At 40.1% G+C, this 23,675-nt stretch overlaps 1 protein-coding gene across 1 annotated transcript in view; it reads right to left on the bottom strand.

The window, feature by feature from the left end:
• Positions 1–370: 370 nt before the first annotated feature.
• The window catches only part of PDILT (protein disulfide isomerase like, testis expressed), a 28,124-nt gene continuing 4,819 nt past the window's right edge, over positions 371–23,675 (bottom strand). Inside the window, exons 2-11 of the mRNA XM_063343820.1 lie at positions 17,584–17,790; positions 14,531–14,664; positions 12,126–12,263; positions 11,286–11,396; positions 10,186–10,311; positions 9,008–9,205; positions 7,594–7,714; positions 6,088–6,269; positions 2,279–2,368; positions 371–535 (exon numbers count right to left, since the gene is read on the bottom strand). Of these exons, the coding sequence (XP_063199890.1) occupies positions 464–535; positions 2,279–2,368; positions 6,088–6,269; positions 7,594–7,714; positions 9,008–9,205; positions 10,186–10,311; positions 11,286–11,396; positions 12,126–12,263; positions 14,531–14,664; positions 17,584–17,790 (1,379 nt within the window). The 3' untranslated portion in view covers positions 371–463. The remainder of the gene's footprint in view (positions 536–2,278; positions 2,369–6,087; positions 6,270–7,593; positions 7,715–9,007; positions 9,206–10,185; positions 10,312–11,285; positions 11,397–12,125; positions 12,264–14,530; positions 14,665–17,583; positions 17,791–23,675) is intronic.

Genomic DNA, 23,675 nt, shown 5'->3' on the forward strand with positions numbered 1-23,675 from the left:
TCAATTACTTCTTTTGAAGATCACTATAGAAATGCTCTGTGCAATGTTAGTTACATCCTTCTGGGAGCAGTTAATCTCCCTTGAAAACAGTAGGGCTGTCTTAGAGTAAATTGGAGAGCAACTGGTTGCAAACCTGTTGCAGATTTTGTTAGGAAAGAATAGGTTTATATCTTGATCTGTTTGCCATGGCATATATACCTTTCTAAATGAGACAGGTTTTTTGTTATAAAGGCATTATTTAAGCAAAATTGACAATATTTTAAGAACCCATGACACCTGATCCCAGTAAAACTAGGGCTTAAATTGGATTTATGGTCACACACAATGAGCCATTCATACTGAATTCTTTACTTTTATTTTTTGATCCAGCTCAGTGTTCATGTAAGATGATTCATTCTTCTGGTGAGTTCTTTCCAGGAAGGATTCCCCAGAATCCTCAGAATTTTGCTCTTTCTCAGTACTATTAAAGTTCTTCTTTCTCTTTTATTGCAGTCTCTTTTTGGCTGACATCCTCTTTCATTCCTCCTGAAGGATCCTATTAAAAGAGGAAATGCAAGAGCAAAGATGCCTATACTGATGTTCACAAAGATAATTGTCCTAGTAATTCTTTACTTCCAAAAAAAATTTTAAGATCATATGAAATGCAGATTTTCATCTTTTGACCAAGGAACTTGAAGGCCTGTTAATGAGGTCAGAAATAGTGCAGCTGTTGCTAAAATTCATTTTGTTTTCAAACCTTTACACTGGTTTATGGCAAAGCTTTGGTGAGGCTCTCTGTGAAGGTTTAAGAATAACTTGGAAAACTGTGTTTGGTAAGCTGACAGGCATAAGACAGTCTTTCCTAGGCAATCTCAAAAGAAACTACCTTCTTATTTATCTTGTTTGTGTGTTTGTGAATGCCCTGACGTGAGGATGAAGAGTTACTCCAGCAGGGGACTTCTCATCAAGCACTGTACTGCAAATGGTGTAATACTGCAGTCTTCTGGGAAAATCTGGTGGATGTCACATAAGGACAGAGAATGTGAACAGATGAGAATATGTCAATTACTTACCCCTTTTGCTACCCAGAGCATTTTTAAATGGTATTTCCTAAACTGGCTTTTTACTTATCTTTAATAAAGCATGAAGAAGAGATGACAGAATATATGCAGTTCTAACACTGTATGTCAAAGACCGTGTGTGGAACTCAACAGATCTGCTTCAAGTATATCATAAAGAACATGCAACAGAGGCAGACACCAAACGTAGGCTTTGGGTATTGGAAAACAGAGTTGTGCAATGACTGGGCAGAGCTTGGATGTCTGATCTTTCATGGCAGATTTCTGTGTCCTAGTATTAGTATAGTCATCTCTCCCATCTGTAACCACCTATTTGAGCAGCAAATTCAGGAGCAAATCAAAGCCTCTGGTGGAAATAAGTCTGAAAACTCAAAACTGTTTATCCGCCCACAGACAGTTTCCCTACTAGTTGAAAAGAGTGTTAATGACAACTATTGCTACTGTGTGCATCTATTTCACTTCCAGGCAGAATGGGCCTATGATTCTTGTACTGGGTAGGCAGCGCCTCCGTCTTTATGTCAGTTTTTTCTGTTGTTTGGAGCTGTGTGGAACTTGATCATGTTCACTTACAGGATGTCTTTTTGCAGTGAGGTGTCTGGGATTATTAAATAACAGGCTGATCTGGGACAGTGAATGCTTATCTCGTCTGATTTACAGTGAAGGAGAAAGGGCTGAGGAATCATACAGTAATCATAACCAGATTGTTCAGAGAAAGGACAGTGTCTACTCTTAGTTGTGCCCTTGCTTTAGGAAGAAGAGAAGCCACACTAAATGTAGCAGGATGAGATGGGCAATGCGTATTTGAACCACTCCAGGCATAGCTGAAACTAACTTAGCTGGGGCTTCTTTTTTCCAGCTAAAAGCCTGTCAAAGTTTTGCTTACACCTGTCCAGGTGCAGGTTCCTTTCTGCCATGCAGTACTTACAACCAGAGTGTTAAGGTAGTGACTCAGTGATAACATCAGCAGTGGGAGAATAGGTTTTTGTGTGATGAAAACAAGGATTTGAGTTGGTGTGTGCCTGCCAGGCAGTGGTATATGAGTGCAGCTAGCATGGTCATGCCAAGCTAGTCAGCTTGAAACAAGTTAAGAACTGTCAAGAACTGCCAGAGCATTGACATGAGCAGTGGCTGAAGGCCATACGCATTCAGGTATGCCTATACAAGGTGAGCATGCCTTGAATTGCACAGCAGACCAGTCAGTAGCTGGATCAAATACCTACCTTCTCTCCTGGTTCTGCTTTTGTCTTGCTTTGCTCTTCTAAGAATTCAGAAAATGCCTGCAAGGTATACTCCCCAGCATAGACCACCTCCTGAAAAGAGTTGTAAGGTTAATACTTAACTCTATACACCCAATGCTGGAAATAACAGCATAATCACCTGGGGCATTTCAGTTCTTTAGACTTAACAAACTCTAGACTCTTGTGCTCAGTTTAGAAAGTGAGAGCAGAGGCACAGCAGGTTCCAACGTCATCTGAAACTCAAGTGTAAAGAAGAAATAGATGTATATTCCCAAGAAGAAGAGGATTTGTATAAAAAGCATAACCATTATTGTATACTAGCCTGGGATCCCGACAACTACTGACATCAGTGTCTTTTCTGTGTTTAACAATAAACGCTTGCAAGATACTCTAAGAACAGAGTCTTTTAAGTGTCCAGCCGTGATATTCAAAGCTGTCTAAAGATTTTGATGGAAATTCAAATTATGAAAAAGTTTTGAAATACACAATCCAGAAGTACCAGCTGTTGCACGGCTTAAATGTTCAGTAAGAACAGGAGGAAGATGCGCAGTGACATGAATTTTCTTATTCTTCACCTTAAATTGAGGGTTTAGTGAGGATTTTCTCCTGAGGAAGTTTAATGGAAGAAGCACTTTCAGTTTAGAACTTTAAAATTCTCTGAGTAGCTCTAGGCACCATACTGTATTTTAAATATTTCCCTTGCTCCTCCCACCCAAAATACCCTTGCTTTCTGGAAGTATAAAAGGATCTAGCATGAGTCTTTTAACAAAAATTTGTAGAAGCTCTTGTGCATGACATTGGGAACTGTCTGCTGTTACCTGAGTATATTTAGAAATAGGCAGATGAGCATTCTCACTTGGGTTAAGCTGACTTACTCCCACTGAGACTAATAATGCTGTGTTTGAGTTCAAAGGACTGTAAACAAAACACCTCAATTCTCTGATGAATTCACTAAAAGTATACACAGGTTTGATATTTCCATTCAGTAAGGTATTGGAATAAAAAGTGTGGTAACCTTGAAGTTTTTTTGTTTGTTTGTTTTTAATGTTTGCAAGTTTAGATTTCTTGAGAAATATTATTTGATTCCTCCAGAGGCGATTAATATTCTTAGATGAGTCTTGATTTTTATCGACTCTGATGATGGCTGGAACAGCAATTTTGCAGAGCCTGAAGGCCTGTAAAGTCAGAGAAGCAGCTGATCCCTGCATTGGTTACGGAGGGTGTGTGTCAACACTTCTTCAGAGTAATCAGTGCATGAGAGTATGTAAATGTTATTTTTCTCACTTCATCCATAGAAACAAATAAAATAATCTTAAAATCCATCTGAAAGACTGCAGGTTTTTCTCTTAAATTTGTAGTGGATGACACAGCAGATGAGTTGTTCATAAGCTTCACAGATGGAGCTCAGATGATGCCTGGTCACTCCCTCCTCCACGTAATTCATCAGATTCACACTCTTGTTCCTGCAGCTCTGACTATAGCTGTTCCCCAGCACAGAAACACTGGTAAACTTGGGCACATGCTTAAATGCCCAGCTATAGATCTAGGTCTCTTAGCTCATCCAGCTCCACTGAACTCCAGTTAACCTGAAGAGGCTCCAGATTTAAAAATCTTGTCATGCATCTATTTTTGCATCCACTGAAAGTAAGAGGGTGGCTTGTCATTTACTTCAGGAAAAGCTGAAACTGTTCTTAAAGAGACTAAAGAGTGACAACCCACTGGAAAGTAGGTGGTTCATAGCCTGGAGACCTAGCAGATACTTCTGTTTGGAGGAGCGTAGTATCTAATATGATCTCATCAGATGAGAGTGCTTGGAAGGGACTGCATAGTAATGTGTTCTACCCATGGCTTTGCCTTTAAGGAGATGTAAGGGTGTCTGTGGTGGCCTGAGAACATGACAACCCAGTTCTAGAAAACAGCTTTCAGTCATGTTATGTTAGCCATGTTTCCCTCCGTTTATCAGGAGCAGGTTCAGACTTCTTGTTCATTTTGATGTGCTTTCTGGAGTCTTCTGATAGTTATTTCATCTTTAGAGTTCCTACTGCTTCTGCACTAGTGTTCAATTTATCTTTAGTCCTTAAACAATGTGAAGGATTGGTAGAGGTAATTGGAAAGTTCATATGTTTGTGTTTTTAACAGCAGCAAAATACTGAAGGCTGGAAATGATGTCTGTGTGAAATCAGGGTTGCACCAGGTGTTGTTATTGGACTGTATATGTTTCCTGTTACTCTTTTTCTTAATTCTGAACATACTAGTTTCTCTTCATCTCCAAGCCCCTTCTATTGCTCTTTTCATGGCCAGAATAAGGGAGCAGGGATCATAATTTTGGAGCAGTGCCTATACAGTGAAAAACACAGTAGATATTCTGAACCTTGGCATGTTGTGATATTACATTTGTATCCTGTGCTCTGACTTTAGTTAACCTCTAGAAAAGGACAAGTGGGAGAATTCCCAGTATAACTTCTGGTGGGATAGGAAATGACTGAGAGCTGTTGCAGTGACTGTGTATTAACAGCTTGAGTGTGTCTCAGATATTTGTGATGGTCTGTAGTGAGTAAAGATGTCTGTGGCCAGCTGTTCATATAGTGCTCTAAGAAAGAAGGCCAGAACAATTGCAAAACTGTAAACATCTACAGGACACCTGCACTGGTGGTCAAGTATAAGTTAAAATCTCTGAAGTTGAGAGAACTAGTATAAAAACGTGGTGCACCAGGAGGAACTTGAGATCTCAAATACTCTTTAATTTCAGAGTATTTGTGAGTATGAAGCAATCCCTTAATAGTTAATGAAAGTTATTACTGATATTTTTTGACAGACTAACATTTATTATGAGCATTTAATGGGTTTCTGCTTTTCTGCGTAAAGACTAAACATGGTGTGAGTGTGCAGGACTGCAGTTCAATTCATTAGAAGCTGTGCCTGCACATCTGAGAGGAAAATCTCTCCCTCAAAGATTAAATGAAGACATGAGCAAATGTCTTAAAATTTAATTTAAGTTTAGGACTAAGAAGAAAAATGAAAAGCTTAGTAATGTCTTAATTATAACAACATCTTAGAATTTCCTTTTTCTTCAGAGATATCTTCTTTTCAATTAAATTATCTACGTAGATGGAGGAATGTAACTATTTAATATTGTTCTTTGCTTCCTCTTTCAGCAACATTTTCTGATTGTTGCGTAACATAGCTGATGCATTGGGTAACCTATTGTAAAGATAATTTGTCTTGACAACAAATATTTATTCCCAATTGAAGCTGTGATAATGTAATGAAGTAAAATTACTGGCATAAGTGTATAAAACAAAGTTTGGGGATTTGGGGTTTGTGAAAATGTAGAGGATGTAACAAGAGTAGTGCCAGCATTTTAGAGGCTATAGTCATACCCGCACCAGAAACAACCAGCACAAGGTAGTTCTGTGACAGCACATCTCTTGTTACGGTTTGAAGTAAAAAGGCACTCCAGTGATTAGGAGGTATCTGTTGAGACTGTTGCTAGAACCCAACACGCAGATTGGAGGTTGTTAAACAGCAGAATGAAAGGATGTAATGACTTGTAGGTAAATGATACATGGGCTCTTGACACAGTCTCAAACATAGGAGAAGACAAAGAAGGGTTTCTCCTCTAATTCAGGTTCTTGATGGCAATGAATACAACGTTGAGTAGATAACGACCAAAACTTTTGTGCTTAAAGGATTTCTTTCTCACCATGACATGCACGTGTGCACACCCCCACCCCCACCCTCCCCCTGGGTGTGCAGCTGTATCTCCACATTCTTCCCTGATGGCTTCTCACCTGGTAATCTGGTCCAGCAGGAAAGAGTCTGAAGAACGGATAGCGATCTAATCCAACAGACAAGATGTCGTTTGCTGTGACATCTATCTTCGCAATGATTATGTCTTTGCGACTTTCATATTGCTCTCCTAGCTTATCCCAGATTGGCAGGAGTTTTCTGCAGTCATAGGACCAAGGGGCATCTGCAAATTTAAAAAGAAAAGAATACAGTCTGGCAGAAGAGCATGTGCTGCTGCAATCACGGGGACCCATTTAGTCCTTAAAGCAAACAGGATTTTGGATTTCAGTTGTGGTCAGTCTCTACCTGAAAGCATTCACCCTTCATGAATTTCATGAGTTTTCGTTTAGTGATAACCAGCTATTCAGGAATGCACTTCTGGTAGCAGTGCTGCCTTAGCTCTGTTTAGCCTTTTATGACTATAACAAATATGCAACACTTGTCACACGACTCTGCTGAAGAGGTATGCCAGATACCCAAGTAAGTCTAGCATCATTCCCATGGTGAAATACTTGCCAGAAGCACAAAATGCTTTCTGCGTACTAAAATTAACTGTGTTCATAAACTATGCTACATTTACACTAAAAGGAGGAGTTTGAGGTATGGTGGTGTTTTGACTCTGAGCACTGCCCTCATACAGGTTAGCAAAAAGGCAAACTGCTGAGAACTTAGTATCCCCTTAAATACCATACAACACAGTCACAATCCTTCAGTCATGAGAAAAGTGCTCATACTCGGTTTAGATGGAATTAAAATTTCTGGGGCACTTTCCTGAATACACTACATCCCATTTACCAGCCTTTAGATCAGTTTGTGGATGACACTGACATGTAAAAATGACTTGTGTGAATTAAATGGCTGCAGCCAACAAGCAGGATTGCAGGAACATGCTGCCTTTAAGAATTTCTGGAATTCAGGGCAGTACAGCTAGTTGTATTTATGTTAATGCTGCACGTTTGGTCTACTGAAGTAACTAAGGCACAAACTGATCCCTGCTGGCTGGTACAGGGATAGGGCAGTGGTTTCTTGCTGAGAAAAGTCAAGCAGGAAAGCCACTTCCATTGCAGACAGAGGAGGAAAAAAGAAGTTATGATTTGCTAAACTGCAGCTTCTCTCTGGGATTTAATCCTAGAGCATTATAACCAGACAACCTCACTGAACTCTCCCTCTGTCCTTGGAAGATTCATACTATATAGCATGCTGTAATGTTCCATTGTACAACATGACGTTCTAGTGTCATTTTGTCTTTCAACACTGAGATCTGATATGGCCTTGACAAATATTTACTTAAGGGATCCAGTGTTACTCAGTGCAACCCTAAGTCAGCAAAGGTATCAAAATGTTTCCTTAGATATGACACAAATTTTTCTTCAATGCTTTCATTGGACAACAAAAATTCATTAAGTTTGACAAAGATTATTTTGGTATGTAAGCATGAACTTTCATTTTTCACTTCCAATTGATCATGTTAAAGCAATTTAAAATCTGAATACGACGGTAACACTTACAAAACATAACAAACACAGTCATGGTCTTATTGAAGACAATCCTGTTGAAGTTCTTCCCAACAAGCACTTTGACAGGCATCTTGTCCCAGTCCTCTGGAATTTCTTCACTAGAAAGATGTAGCTAAGCAGAAACAAAAATAGTGCTGTGAAAGTGCAGGGAGCATCAAGAAATGTACTTCATCTCAAGTTAAAGTGAGACCAACGGGCTGTTTCTCTACCTAATGTGCACTATTACTGTATGTTGTTTTTTATATCTCTCCATCCTAGTCAGCCTTCGTGTGCTACCACCTTCTCTCCCTTCAGCAAGGAGCTGAGGTCTTGCACCCCTGCATAGCTGGTAGTTGGAATTACTTGTCCCTCCCTTCAATACAGACTCCATCGTAGATGGTCTGAAAATGACCCTTTTGAACATGTTTGCATTCAGTTGTCCTGAGTTCTTGTAGCCCAATCTTCAGAAGCTAGAATACTGAAAAACTTACCTATTGTGGTCTCTCAAAAGTGATGTAAAACACATGAGAAAGTGTGCATTGCTGCTTAAATCTCTGCTTTCACCACCAGTCACAGTCCCCACATGACTCCTACAATGTATGGTGTATTAGCTGGCAATTTCTTTTCTTCTACACCACAGTGCAGTAGTAGAAAGGCAGACATTCCCCGTGGCAGCTGTTCCCTGGTGGGAGTGCGCCACTCAAGCAGATCTTGGTGGAGGAGACATCCCCACCTCTTCTGTCCTGCCCGCCTCTGACATTGAAATTGGAATCTCCTCAAATCTTTTAAATTCTGCCTGCTGTAAGACTGATTATTTCATCTTTTCTCTTTATAATGGAAACAAAAGTAAATCACCCTGAAGTGCACTGAAAAAGCAAAACACTTTAATATTTTCATTTCCTGTGAGTGTGGAGGATGATGCTTCATTATGGCAATAAATACTGTATTTAGCATTGGGAATGATCTCCCCTGTGAAAATTCACTCTGCTAAACTCGCTTACAACAAGTACCAAATCTTATTCTATCCGAAATTGTCAATTTTCTATTTACTGGACTTCTCTGCAACCTCAGAATATGTTGCAATCATTGTTTGCATCTCTTCCCAGCTAAGGGAGTGGAATATCTCCATTATAATATTAGAAAGATTGAGACCTAGGGATGTTTTAAACCGCTAAAATACATCAGCTGAAATCAACTATGATATTGGGCCATAAATGATTTATCCAGTTTTTACATAGGAAAACTGGAGAACTTTGTAGTTCATCTCGGTTGTTAAATACAGAGGAATGCTCTGTCAACAACTGTAGATGAATGCGTCAGCATGATCAGAATAGCACACTGTTCTAATTTAAAAAGGGACATTTTGCAAATTTGTTAGTGCTTTAGATGGTGTAGTAGAGGTGCATCTCATTAGTAATGGACATACCTTTGCTCTTCCATTTAGGTAGCTCTGGCAAAATTCTTTTAGGTTCTCCACAGTCACCTCATCTGCAGGCATTTTGTACTTTGCATCACTTGTTAGATTTAGGATTCTCACGGCGGGAACGTCAACCTCCCTGATGCGAAAATACTCAAAAACTCGTCCATTCCTTGTTTCATTAGTATCCACCAAGATAAACATTATCTGATAATAAAGAGAGACATGCATCTGGTTTCCAGCTTTGGTTTAGCTATTTCAGAGAAATAGCTCACGGAGCTTGGCAGTGGGTTAGGATCTAAACTTAAATGCAAGGAACTGTGTAGAATCATTTTTTGGTCTCAGTCCAACAACCAGCAGCTCTGTAGACTTTTATCACACCTTGGTCCTAGTTAATAACAAATGCTAAAGCTAAATGCCAACGCTAAAAAATAGAGCTTTTTCCTCTGTCCTTTAACAGTGGTTTGCTGTCACCTATTTTAGTACCACTTCTAAATTACCCCTCAAAATTCTTATTGCTCTTCCTAATAAATCTTAAGAGGACAAAAGAGCTGAAGCAACTGTAATCAGTATGTCTTTACCGATACTAATGTGTGATACTTTATTACAAGATGACTTGCCATTCTTCAGTGTCTCATGTACTCAGAGCAGGAGTAGCACCACAGTGACTGACAATGGAAAACTGAAATACTTCTATGTGTGACTGCCTATACCTATTTATATACATGCAAACACATGTGCTGCAACCAAAGCTATGCAGATGCCTTGCAGTATTTCTCAGGTTTTGTATCTGGTTCCAGCTCTTGGTTCAGGCAGTACCTTGTGATTGTCATGGCATTTCCTGGTGGTGGCAGAAATTGCCAGAACCTTGCTAAAACTATCTTTGGTTGGAAATTGCTCCTAGAAAGAAATATTTTAAAATCAGAAATACGTTTATTGGGAGCAGGTGGAATTAGTGTTGGTTTGTGTGTTCTTTGCGTTTTAAAGAATCATTTTCAAGTGAAGTTTATTTTTCAGCTTGTATCCTTAACAAATTCAAAGGAAAGTTACTGAAACTGTTTTTAAATGGTTTGGTAGACTTAGAAGGTGGACTGACAGCAGTGTGCTTTTGACAGTAACATCGATGAGTGTTTTTCCATTGATCTTTTGTCATTCATATTTGCAAAGCAGGATTCAGCATTACAAACCTTTCCTCTAAATTCCGCAGCAGCAGACTTGTAGTTATCATAAATTGCATTGAATGTCTCTGAGTTCGTTGGGGTGAACAGCAGGATATGATTTTCAACAGGGACATCAAAAATCTTCACAGATGTCTGAAAAACAAAAGAGTCAACATCTGTTCCACTCTTTGTAAGCAGAACAGTGAATCAGAGGCTCAGAGTATCAGTATCATTCAGTTCTGCTATTGCAAATTTTACTTTTAAGGCTCAGTTCCTAATCATTTCCACAACCATTGGATTTTTTTCACTATTGTAAAGAAGACAGTGAGAAAAATCAGCAGGTGCTGAGTGTTTTCTCTGTTCCAGAAAAAAACTCATCGTTATTTGTAGATTTTTACAGTCAGAAGGGACAGTTATGATCTTCTAGTCTGACCTCCTTTATAACACACTGAAGAATAAATGCTAAAGATGTGCTGAAAGTAAAAAGCAGTGTTACCCAAGGAGGTCCAGCTGCAGGAGCTAGACCTGATTGGGGTACTTCCTTCACTTCTGGGTGGCATCAGCAGCTTACATCTCCTTCCCTGCACAGAGCTGCCCTTTTTCTCATGCCCCACACCGTGATTAGAGGCAATGGGGTGTCCCCCAGACAAGCAGGTATTTCCATGTCTTTCCCTTCCTATCTGCACAACCAACAGTTATTGCTGGTTTCTTTCTTCCTTGTCTTGGCTGAGAGGACCTGGTTGCTGCATGGGAGCAGAAGGGTTGGAGCTATGATAGGGACTAACCTTCCAATATCCAACCCCACCTAGTTTGCTGCAGAAGCAGCCCAGGCCTTTGTGTTGGCTTCACATGAGGGAGCGTGTTCAGGCAAGTTCACTGGCCTGTTGTTCCCCATCTTCTCTAAGAAACATCTTCCCTCTAAGAGGGAAGCATCCATTGGCCTGGATTAGACCAAGAGCTGCCTGTTGGGTTCTGCTGGTGTTTCTGGATGTGTCCTAGTCAAACAAGAAAAACAAAGTTCTCAAACACTAAGGAGCAGAATAGCTCCCTAGGTCTCTTTCTGCATGGATTCCTGTCTTTCCTGTCTGTCTTCTGTGGCTTTCATTAGTACAGAGAAATACACATACCTCAAGATTATATTCAGTGACCAAATCCAAGGTAAAGGTTTTGATCAGCCTCGTTAGATCCCGTTTGTTCTGTCTGCCATCTTCAAGCACTTCATTATGCACAGGTTTTCCCTTGGACAAATAGTGAAGTTAGTGACGTTGTTGTCTTTATGAAGTATAGGAGCAAAAAGACTGTCTTTACTCTAAAAGGTTGTTCTCAGCTTTGCTTTTTTATGATCCTCAGTAACTGATATTCCATAACTTGTAAAATAAATGTCAAAGCTAGATTATAGAATGAGATTATAGCTAAAATTCGAGGTGCAGTTGACAGTTTTAATTTGCTCAGTAATCTTAACATACTGAAAGATCTTTTCTATGTCTTTACGCACTATCTGTGACATACGCTTACTCAGGATGTCCTTGGTCTGACTACTTCATAGCCTAAACATTGGTGCTACTTCTGTGTAGTTTTGTTCTTGTTGTTGGCCACTTCTCTGCTGTGGATTGTCCTGGCCAAAAGCAACACAAAGGAAGAGAGGTGAACATCTGTGAAACTCACTGAATGTGGCAGCACGTGTTGATTAGAATATGGGTTGGAAAATAAAGCCATTTTATCCAGATCCTTAACTATAAATTAGGAACCTGAACGTAGGCGGCCAGATTGAAAATATCAATTGTCCAGAGGTTGCTGTTTGCCTCCTCCTTGTCTCTCTTGTCTGTAAATGCAGTATTTTTTGTGTTAAGCTGTTTGAATTTCAATTAGGAAATTATTTAACTTGAAAAACTCCCAGACTGCCTTTCCATAGCCCAAAGCTGCCACGGCAGCTCACTGCACCTTACCTGCTAGGCTTGCATTCCTACCTTCTTAAACACAACAACAGTGTTCTTTTGGATGCTGTAGTTAGCACAGACGTCCTCGCTGGCTGTCATCCCGAAAGACATCTCTGGCACATCTCTTGCTGTCTCACAGAAAACTTCCATGCTGTCATTGTGAAGTTCCTAGTCCCAGAAAGAGTATTTATCAAGACTGTGTCCTGCATCCCGACAGAATATGTAGGAGTGAGAGCTACAGGTGAGGCAGGCCCCTAAAGGCTTGTGAGGTAGAGAAGAGAGTGTAATTGTAAAGTGGGTATAGCTTGCCATGATTGCCTGCAAGGGGAGATCTTCACAATACGTGAGATCCTAGGAGTGCTGCGACACCACCAATGTGTTCACCTTTCCAGCTACTGTTGGCTGGGCTGGGTCAATATGGATGGCATATGGCCACTATGTCCTTCCTGCGCTAGCCTCATCTGCCTTGCACTCCCCTGCCATTTCCACACTCTGCAAAGACTTCTGCAGATGGGAAAGGATCGTGCCAACAGCTGCTCCCCTGCTGCAGCTCGTCTGCAGTCAGCAGGATGTGATGGATTAGAGAGGAGGGCTCTCTGCTTGCAAGAGGACCTGACTGATGCGTTTGGTGCTTTGACTGAGTGCTTTTCAAGGCAGGGACCTTGACTCCTACATCTGTCAAATAGTCACTGTGCTGTCCACCCTCAAACTAATAGTAAATAAGCATGATGAAAGGCAACAGCGCTTCCGGATTTGATTTAATCAGACAATTATTTCATGCCAGATGAATAGTAATTTATATGCTGAGACCTCCCAACACATCCTGGCACTCACATTTGTGACCAATCTCTGACTAATAGAAGATCAAATACAGCTCTTTATTTACTTGGACACTATTTTGTTGGCCTCCACCCATTAGATTTCTGACATGCCCTAGCTCATGCTCATCTATTGTCATTTCAGCCCCCAAGTGAAATCATGGAGTCCAGTCAAACACATCTGCAGGCAATATCTGCTACAGCATGGTTCAGGGAACTCTCCAGCATCACAGCAATAGCAAGGGCTTGTCAATCTGGCCCAGCACTGGAAAACTGCCTTCCTTCTGCAAGCAGCAGACTGCAAGCAGATTGTTGCAAAGCAAAATTCTGGGCACTGAGCATTTTTACAGTTTGTCCTATTATGCTGTATGTGTTCTCCAGCTCTATTACTATGGGGTATTTTGGTAATTAATCCTGTTTTCCACATCCATAAAACTTGGCCTATCTACTGTAGCCAGCACATTTGGGACCTTATCAGTTCAGGTATGAGTCCAGACACCATGCTTTTAAGTGGGCAGAGAGATACCACAATAAAAGTCTCTTCAGTTAGAGAAAATCCTTGATTGAATGTTTCAGGTATTAAAGATTTCAAGGACGCATTGAAAAAGCAGGAGAAAACTATTCCTATTTTACTGAATTCTGACTATATACCTTGACAGCTGAAATTTATTTTGCACAATTTGACTATTACTCGGCATCATTCAGGCCCAAATTCTAAGAACCTTCATCAGCTCTGGAAGCTGGTAGGAATTTGTTTGAGAAAGGACTATGCAAGTTAGATCATACACAGTGTAATATTTTATGACTTCCTATCCATGCAGATTTCTTAGCTGGCAGGAACTAAAACCAGCAGTTAGTGTGATATTCATGGAGCTGTGCTCTACCCGCTGAGTTTCACTGAAGTTGTTTAAATCATCAAATGGAAAGATGAAGAAAAGGCACTCCAGTATATTAGACAATATTTACTGCTTTTTTATGGACTTAAGCAGGAAGAGTACATTCCTTCACCAGAACAGCCTGCAACTACTCCAGTATATGATTTTACACCATGTTTGAATAGAAATGCAGCGATCAGGTGACCCTAGAGTTTTAGATCAGTTATAACTCTGGGCAGGGATTTTGCATTTGGAGACTCCAGTAGCAGTATAACCCACACCAGCAATAGGTTAAGTCTCTCCAAAGAAAAGGGTGGAGTTAAGTAAGGATAAGTAGATAAAGAGTTCTGCCCTCTTCCCACCAGCCATCAAATTTGGGATGGTTTGGCAGAAGCCCTTTCTCTGAGGATACAGGAAAGTCTGCTGTGACCAGGGCTGTGCAAACACTGCTGTAGCATCATGCTCTCAGAAGCTGCTCTCAGACTGGTACGTCTCTGTGCCTGGGTACCTGTTCAGGAAAAGTGCTGTGGTGTGAGATGTTCTTATGTCTGCCTCGGCTGTTTATCCAGAGTGTGAAAATGTAGATAGAAATAAATAAAAAAAAAATGCAGAGAAAACTGAGGGCCTGGGTTTTTCAGGCGAGTTCTAGGTCTTTTGGATGTGTGGGACTTGGTGGCGATGGCAAGTAGTATATCCCAAAGTCGGAACAGAAACCAGCCTTTTGAATCTTCTAGTGAATTACCTTAAAAAAGCCAATCACTGCCAAATTGTCAGCATGTATGATGGCTTCAGCCTGATCAGTAGAGTTGATTAATACAGTGCTAGGTCCTGTTCTTCTTTTCACCCATGTAATAAAGGCTGAGGCCTGTCTGACTCCTATGAAAGGAAAAGAGAGTTAAAATGATCGTCAAAATGAATGACAGACATTTCTGTGCAATCAAGACGGAGGCAGTGGAGGTGCAGAAGGATGCTGAATACAAATAGACTTGGGCTCCTTAGGACTGAGGTCAAAGCTGATTCTAAGCAGGCCTGGGGCATCCAAATTCAACCTCAGGTTCTAGTCACCATTTAAACTGTTGCTGACTCTAGAAGATCAATGATGGATCAGTATTGTGTTTTCTGGGACCCCTGCAAATGGTTGTACGTCTAATAAACTGCTTAATCACAGATAGAAATAAAGATGAGGAAACTCTGACAAGTAAAAAACCTGTTCTGCAAGGTTTCATGTGTCCCAAAATCACAGTAAGCTATAAAGAGCTATCGACCTGAGGTTTAATCCAAAATGACTTCAAACCAATTGCAGATTTTATTGTACTGTCTGTTCAATTAAATTAGGTGTCAAAATCTTTCCTCCAGTGCTGCAGAAGGGATCTGATAGGCACAGAGACATGTTAAAATTCCTCTGTGGTGCTGCAGCTTCACTTTTCAGTTTAGATGTAAGAAACAAAGCTGGAGTGTCAAAGTTATCTTTTAATTCTGGATCGTTCCATCTTTTGGGTTACAAATTACTGCTACCAGTTTTACTGAGATTACAGGCAGTCTGTTTATTTGGTAAATTTTCTTCAAGCTTTCAACAGTTTTAGAAATCTCGAATACATTTTCTAGCTATCGTGTTTTCAGAGGAATTGGAGCCACAAATTGATCTCAGGAGATGAAAATCTCAGCCATAAAGGAGCCCTTTCATCTTTGTATGACATCCTTGTTGGACCAGAGCAAAAGTCCAGCAAAGGGTTAATGAAAATTGTATATGAAAAAGAAAAGGTCTGTATGTTGAGAAGTGCTAGAGTCAAGATGTACAGTACAAGCAGATTATCAAAGATGCAAGTCTTGGTGCTGTACATTTTGGAAATATGACAAGATCAAAATTGAGTCAGACCATTTTACTGCCATCAAGTCATTTTGCAGTAGGCTGCACTGCAACTAGTTTAAAATATTATTTTTTTAAGGTGAAGCTGGCAGGCATCTCCTCTGGAGCGTATGGGCTGGAGAGCAAAGCACAGAGCAGTATCTAGTGGCCACACATTGCCTGACTTCTGCTGTCTAAATGCAGAATTGAGCTCATGCAGATTATGTCGGTGATACCATCCCTCAGCATATTTTTCATGTAGTTAGTCTTTCTATCGGGTTGATTTAAACAGCCTGTGCAGCTTCTTTTTACTGGCCAAATTCTGGCCTTGGGGTTGTAAATGATGATTTTACAAAGCCTAGGACTTGGCTTGCATGCTATGTCCAGTGCCAGGACAACCATTCAAAAGTTCCCTCTTCCATAATGTTTGAGTTAATTTCTTGATTTAGCAAGGTCTGCAGTTTCTTTTGTGGTATGAAGTATGCCAAGTTCTGTATGAGAAGTCATTGGGTAGTCCCTGTGCATTTTCAGTTGCCAGTTCTCAATGGTTTAAGTCATACTCGATACGTGAGATTTTACTACTTGTTGTACATAAGTATTTACCAGTGAACATAATGTAATTTAAGTCATTGTTGGTGGTACGTGTGCTCTGAACAGTTGATGCTGTCTTATACAAATCAAAGAGCAGAAGCCAGTTGCCTGAATTCTTCTGTCTTGCTAGTAAGTGCGTCTTAAATAGCAGCTCTCTGCTGAAGGGTAACTATGTGTATGTTGTGTTATGATACTCTATTCACCGGTTCTCCCAAGTATACCTGTCAAATAGGTTTACCAGTTTAAAAGAGGTTTTCTTGTCAATGCTATAGATTTAATCAGAGACTGAAGGTAGGTGCTTTTGCTGTCATGTATCAGCACCTCTAATAAAAGTTCAGTGTGGCAAATCACGCTTTCAGTGGTATTTGTGCAGAAGCTGCTGTTTGCACAAGTCTAGATGATGGGAACTTTGTAAGAAATTCAATAGCGAGGAAGAGCAAGTTACTAAAAATACTGAAGATCAGCTTTCAGCAGCGGCAGCCACAGGGGGCTCAGCGGTTAAAGTCAGAGCACTTGGTCGTGTACCGGCTCAGAAGGCAGACTTTAGGTTCCTGCTTTTGTTGGTTGTATTAAACTTGTGACTTAATTGTATCTGCTTAGAGTACTCTAACGGATGCTTGGCCAATTCATGCAATTTTTTTCAACTCTGTAAAAGTTCATCATTTTAGGAAAAAAAAAATTTAAATGTCTTTCTTGTTAATACATTCAGTGAAAGACTAACTCTAATAAGGCCTGGATTTCCCAGGATTGCTCAAGTCAGTGCTATTCCAATATTGTTGTCTTTGCTTAGTAACTTTTTATCAAAGATTTCAAATTATTCCATGTTTTTTCTGAGCCACATATGAGCTCCCTCTGATGGCTAAATTGCAAAATTCTTTGCTTTGGTTTGGGAAGTATACGTGTATACTTAGCGTGAACTTAGTGATTCACAAGTATTGCTCCAGCCTAATTCTGTAGGGGCGCTGCCTGTGGGAATTGCAGTGAACTAGAAGTGCAAACAGAGCAGGTTTGGGACCAAATTCTTGTTTGGCATAACTAATTTATTTATGTTTATTGTAGTAAATGGGAGTAAGTCATCTTGTTGAGGTGGTTCTCTGTACTTGATGGAATTAGGCTAGCAATGAATTTGGCTGTGTGAGCTAAACATACAGTTCAGTTATACACTTGGAAGATGAATGCAAATCCAAGTTCTTGTATTGGTACAGAGGTAATTGTATGTTTAAAACTACGGGCAAAACCAGTTTGCTACCTTGCATATTCTTTATCTGAGCATCTGTATTTTTCTTCTCAGCAGCATAATAGATGAGTACATCCTATCATTACATATCATTATCTTATCAACGCATAGGACAGTTTACCTTTGCAGTCTATGGGATCTTCCCTGCTGCCATCCACAAAAAATTTCACAGTAGGAAACTCTCGAATATTAAATTCTTTTCTCAAATCCTGTTGGTGTGTGACATCAATTTTTCCAAATTGGATTCTTGGAGCTTCCTTTTTAAGCTGTCGTGCAGCCTTGGCAAATTCTTCAGACAAATTCTGAGATGACTGAGACAAAGAAACATCTGGAAAGGGTCAAACAAAAGAGAATGGGTTATATAGGCCACAGCGGGAAGCTTTCTGGTGGAGGTTGTTGTGTCAAGTAGTAGCTGGAGGGGTTGAATAAGATCTTTTATGACAAATAAATAAATGAGAAATGTATCTTTACTTTTTTATTCTTTGTGTTGATTCTGATTGTTTACTACTCCACGTGTCCTTGGGCCAGTCACAGTAAAAAAAACTAGTAGCGTTGCAATAGTCTTCTGTTGGGAAGAAATTACATGGAATTAACAGTAGTTTGACTGCCTGACTATTCTGGGTATAAGTTAAAGGGAGGTCAAGGGTAGTTAGATTTTACTCGCTTTCGGACTCTTTGATAAGATACCATTTTTGAAAGCACTTCACTGAGGCAAACCTTAGTAATGCAGAAACTACTTTTCCAGATAAGATACAGAGGAAGGAAGGAGAGCGACAGACTATGGTCTTTTAGACGCTGACAGTGTGTTTCTGTGTGCTGTGCTGCGTGCCAGCCCTTCTCTCACTCAAATGGCAGTTGTGCGTTTGAAGGAAGGAGAAGGGCCATCCTAACCTGGGCCCTGGAGTTATAAGTTATATTAACTGAAAAAAGGTTAAGAGAAAGAAACTAGTCACACATCGCTGCTCTGTATTCAAAGTCAAATAAGAGGTAAAGGCCTGGAGCTTTACAGTTTTGTAACTTGGGTTGAAAAGAAAATGAATTTGACTTTCTTTTGATAAAATTGAGATACCCTACCTTGTTAGATTTGGTTTTTTTAATTACAAAGAACAAAACCTTTTTATTTAGATTCTGCACAGGAAATTTTTTGTTTCATCTATATACTTTTCAGATAGGAACAGACGAAAAACATCCAGTTAATCTTGTTTACATACATTTGTGTTCTTGTGTATATGTGTGTGTGCATACATCTATACTTACACAAGCACACACACATATGCACCAAAGCATAAATCTAACAAAGTAACCATCCATCTTTTTTCTTTCACAAAATTACAAACGCACTTCTCTGCAGCCTAGTTGTTGAAGACATTGCCCACAATAATTGTGACCAAATGTGAATGAACATTTCTGTATCAGATATGAAAGATAAAACCACTAATCTGGCTCAGTGCTCAGTTGCATTTCTTGTATTATTCATCATTATCCTTGTTCTGTATCCCAACCATCAATCACTTTCTTCCACCTAACTGCTACAGAGAGGAGTGTGAAGGGCAGCATTAAATTATGTTATTTTCTCAAAATATTAACATGATAGGCCCTTCCAGATTCTTCCCATCTTGGCTTAGGCTCACAGAAACCCTGGCACTGGAACAGCTGCTCCAGCTGCTAACATGCCAAAGGTGGGGTCTTGTTAGTAGAACAAAACTTAGTGTTTATTCAGAGGGCACTCAGATACAATGGTGATGAATAGAAGGTACTTCTCTAAATAAAGTAAATAAGCCTTAAGGCATCAGTCCAAAGCAAATTGTGTTCTAATTGCCTGTAGAATTACTGTTTCATCAAATAAATTTATTTTGATGTTACAGAGAGATTTGATCCTAACTTCAGTTTCCTTTTTCCTAATTATAAAAATGGTCTTAGGAACACTTTCCCCAACAAGTTTGTAATGTGTTATCTCCAAGCACAAAAAAAACTTGGAGTAGCATCTCCAATTGTATCTCGATATGCTCTAGATGTAACTGCAGAAAAGCATTTTATCTATTAGAAGTTCTGACCTGTCAATATAAGAAATAGCATGTCTACCCTATAAAAATACTGCTGCTTCTAGGGACAGTGTGTGTTGAGCCTTTATGAAATATCTTTGCTTAAAATGATTGCAAAGACATATGGACTTTTAAATAAAACATGAGGTACCTGCTAAGCAATTTGAGGGCTGATACACAATGACTGCATGTGGCAGGGTTAGTCCAGGACAGGTAGACCAAGTTATTGGGCTTTCCACGAGGAAGGGCGTATTGCTCTGGACAGAGTGCTGTTGGAATAAGGAGCAGGAAGCCACATAGCCATTAGGGATCCGGCACCTTCTAGCTAATTCTTCGAGCTGAGGGAACTGGAGTTGTTCAGCCTGGAGAAAAGGAGGCTGAGGGGAGACCTTATTGCTCTCTACAACTACCTGAAAGGAGGTTGTAGCGAGGTGAGGGTCAGTCTCTTCTCCCAAGTAACAGGCACTAGGACAAGAGGAAACGGCCTCAAGTTGTGCCAGGGGAGGTTTAGATTGGATATTAGGAAAAATTTCTTCACCGAAAGGGTTGTCAAGCATTGGAACAGGCTGCCCAGGGAAGTGGTTGAGTTGCTACCCCTGGAAGCATTTAAAAGACCTGTAGATGTGATGCTGAGGGACGCGGTTTAGTGGTAACTTGGCAGTGCTGGGTTAATGGTTGGACGTGATGGTCTTAAAGGTCTCTTCCAGCCAAAACGGTTCTATGATTCTAATTCCAAGGCAATGTTTCACACCAGAGGCAATTTAAATATAAGGACTTTTTCCTAATAACCTAAGGTTGCACAGCTGGTTTACCACAACTGGGAATTTGGAAGATCAAATGCTTATTGCACTGTGAAATGGGACTCTCTTGGGAAGGGGCAGAAGAAATTGTTGGTGAAGTCCAGCCACAGATGCTGAAGCCACTTAGAAGCTTTCCAAATATACAGGGAATAATAAGCTTTATGGACATTATACATGTATGTAGATTGTCAGGGGATTTTGTTATACATTTTTCTTTGAAATGTTTCAATTCCAAACAGATATTTTAAGAATGATCTCTTATCACTGAATGACCTGGATAGGCAGAGTTGCAGGTAACTAGTAATATAACTGGCATGCTTAGATAATGAGAGTTGGTAGAGTTGTTAGCTCTTGGCTGGAGATGGGAAAAGTGTGTGACTCCATCCCATAAAAAGTAATCACTGCACTCAGAGATCAGGAGAAGTCCCAGTACCATTAACCTGATAACTGCAAGACAGAAGTTCAGTGAGTGAACAGCCTTTTTCATCAGACAGATAAAAACTGTTTCCTTGACTACCCAGAAAGCATGTGGAAACATCCATCACGCACCTTTCCACTGCTTTCCTGAGTGATTAGACTCCTCTTCAGCTTTCCATCAATTCCTTTTCATTCCACTCATTCTCTGTTTGCCTCCCAGGTGCTTTATTTTTCAAGTTGTTTGAGTGTTGCAGGAAATCATCACTCCTTTTATTTGGAGCCTTTTCTTGAGTTTTGTTTTGTTTCCTCTGTCTTAGATTTTTTTTATTGACACAGATCATTTTAGGCGTTGGGGTGAGGAAGCAGCTGCTGAGGCTAACACAGTATTACTGTCTCTGGGCTTGAGGAGAGTTGAGTGCCAGAAGAGTATGAGGGCAGACACAGATGAGAAGTAACAAGAGTTGGTGGCAACATCACCAGGGAAGACATGTGTGGGTGATAGGACGCCTGTGCAAACCAGTGTGCTGTGCCACAGCTGCCAGAAGCGAGAGGCCCTTCAAAGGCTGTCAGCTCAGGAACAGCATTGTATTAACAATGGGAGAATGTCTTCATTATCAGTAGCTTCAGTTGTGTTGTAAATAAAAAGAAGGATAATTTAAGGGTTTGTTGAGATTTGTGGTTTGGACTTGTCTTTTGGAAATATCACTGAATTCCCTCCCACCATGTGTCACTACTGTTTTGTGAAGTATCCTTTTCAGAACAGATGTGAACTTCCAAAGGAGCGTCTTAACAGATTGCCACTATTTGATCATGGGTACAGAAGATCCTGAAAATAAATTACCCGGTGTCTGAGAACAACTCAAGCTCTTTGCCTCAGATATGGGAAGTATTAAAAAGAGCCACAGAATTATGAGAGTTAAAAGCACCTGTGTGGTGTCCTCTTGAATTTCTACTCTTTCTTTTCTTTTTGATAACAATTGAGCTGCAACCAGTCACCTTTTTAAATCACTTGCAGGGGGCAGACTGTAGCACCTTTTCTGCAGCCACTTTGCTCAGACAGTATTGGTATGTTGTCTTTGTGAGGAGAAGGTCCCACACTGAAGAACGGCATTGCATTTTTCAGCACCTTCCCTGGTGACTAAAGTTTCCCTTATTTTAGGAACTGCTGTAAGAATGCCTCCCTCTAAGGGTCATGTGGAGCAAATCTTATATACACCCTCATTCCCCAAAGGAAGGGTGTTGGGTGTGGGAGGATTGCCACATTTTCCGTTTCATAAGCTATAATAAGGTCTATGTATTTGAGGGTTTAAAATGCATTTTTATATTTTACCTGTCTCATATGTCAGCAACTCAAATTTTGTTGGTTTTGCTTTCCATGAAAAACACGCAAACTAGGTTAATGTGAAGTTGCACGTACATTGAAAGCAAAGCCTCACAAACTAAAAGAGAATGCAGATTTTTTTAATCAGACCAATTTTTACAGCTTAAGCTGTCTTGTTCTATGTAATGTAAAACATTTTGTGAGAAACCAGCCCTGTCTCTCTGAAGAACTTACAGCGTGACTGCTTAAGGATCAAGAACGAGGTGGGTATCATCACATGTCATCATCTCTGCCTTACAGAGTCACAGGGTATTTTGCTCAAAGCCACACCAAATGGATATGGCAAAAGTGGGACGAGAACCAGAAATCTTGTACTTTGAGACTCTTTCTCTTGAGCACATCGATAACCTGAGTAAGCTGCTACTTTTTTTTCATAGTGCAGCTTACTGAACTAAAATAGATTGAAATGTGGACAGAGAAAATTTTTGATGATACATAAGCGTGTTTAATGACCCTAAAGCATTCTTGAAGTAAGTATACATGAAAGCATGATGAGTTCCTCCTCCTTTAGCTAATTGCTGGTGGCCTCCAGTTTCATTCTGCAGTCTATATTGATGGCCTAGTGGTTGCTGCAGTCACCGTGAATATGCCTGTTGTCATGCTATAAATACTGATTTCCTTGATGTTAGTTGCATGGTCAGAAAGTTCCACTTCTCCTCCTCTGAGTAGGCTGCTTTTACAGTTTCACTACAGATATATAATTTTTGCTGTAGAAGACTCTTGAGATGAAGGATGGATTCATGTTTAACATATCAGAATGGAAGGGTGTTGATCTTGCTGCAATTGCAAACTTTCTTGTGTGACCTTGAATTCTTCTATTCTATTATAGAGTGAGATACAGCCCATCATCTCCTGTGCTGACCTCTGTATTTTTAAACTGAGCTAAGCTAATGTTTGCAGTTTGCAGTTCACTTGAGATCTTCTGCTATGAAAACACTGAGGATTATTCTACAATTTGGATCCTTGGTGTTTGTTCTACAGTTTGGATCCTTATTCAAAGCATTCAAGCATGCGTAAGAGACACTTAGATAAGGGACCCACGCTAATCAGTAAGTCTCTGCAGCAGGCAACTAGAACATCATCTAGCGAGTGACTCTTGTAGCTGTCCAGCAACGTGTTTCCACTGCCCTGCTGATTTTTACACACATACTTTGCAAACAATTTAAGTGACTCATTTCAGAATAATTACTCCTAAAGGACTGTCACAGATTTCTGATGAAGCGTACAGGAATGGGGCACCCACATTCCACTGTCTTTCATATTGCACTAGGTTCCTGTGGGAAGCTCAGTTGTAAGAAATACCTGTACTGGGTGTTTTTGAACTTTTTGTATTCACCTCCTGCATTGAGGAGACTGCTGTATGCTGAAATCAGATCTTAGCACAGGAGTGAGTATGCTTTGGATGTTGACTTCATGAGTGAACTGACCATATGATCTATATAATTGATTTTAAATCAGTCATGCCTCCCCTGCTTCCTAGAAATCCCCCTTTTTATGAACTGTGTGTATACACGGGCAGCAATTTCTTGTTTTTTTCAATAACATCACCTTCAGCTTTTGTGCTGAAGAGGAG

This window comes from Chroicocephalus ridibundus, chromosome 8 (genome assembly GCF_963924245.1).
Source record: "Chroicocephalus ridibundus chromosome 8, bChrRid1.1, whole genome shotgun sequence".
In the NCBI taxonomy this organism is placed as follows: domain Eukaryota; kingdom Metazoa; phylum Chordata; class Aves; order Charadriiformes; family Laridae; genus Chroicocephalus; species Chroicocephalus ridibundus.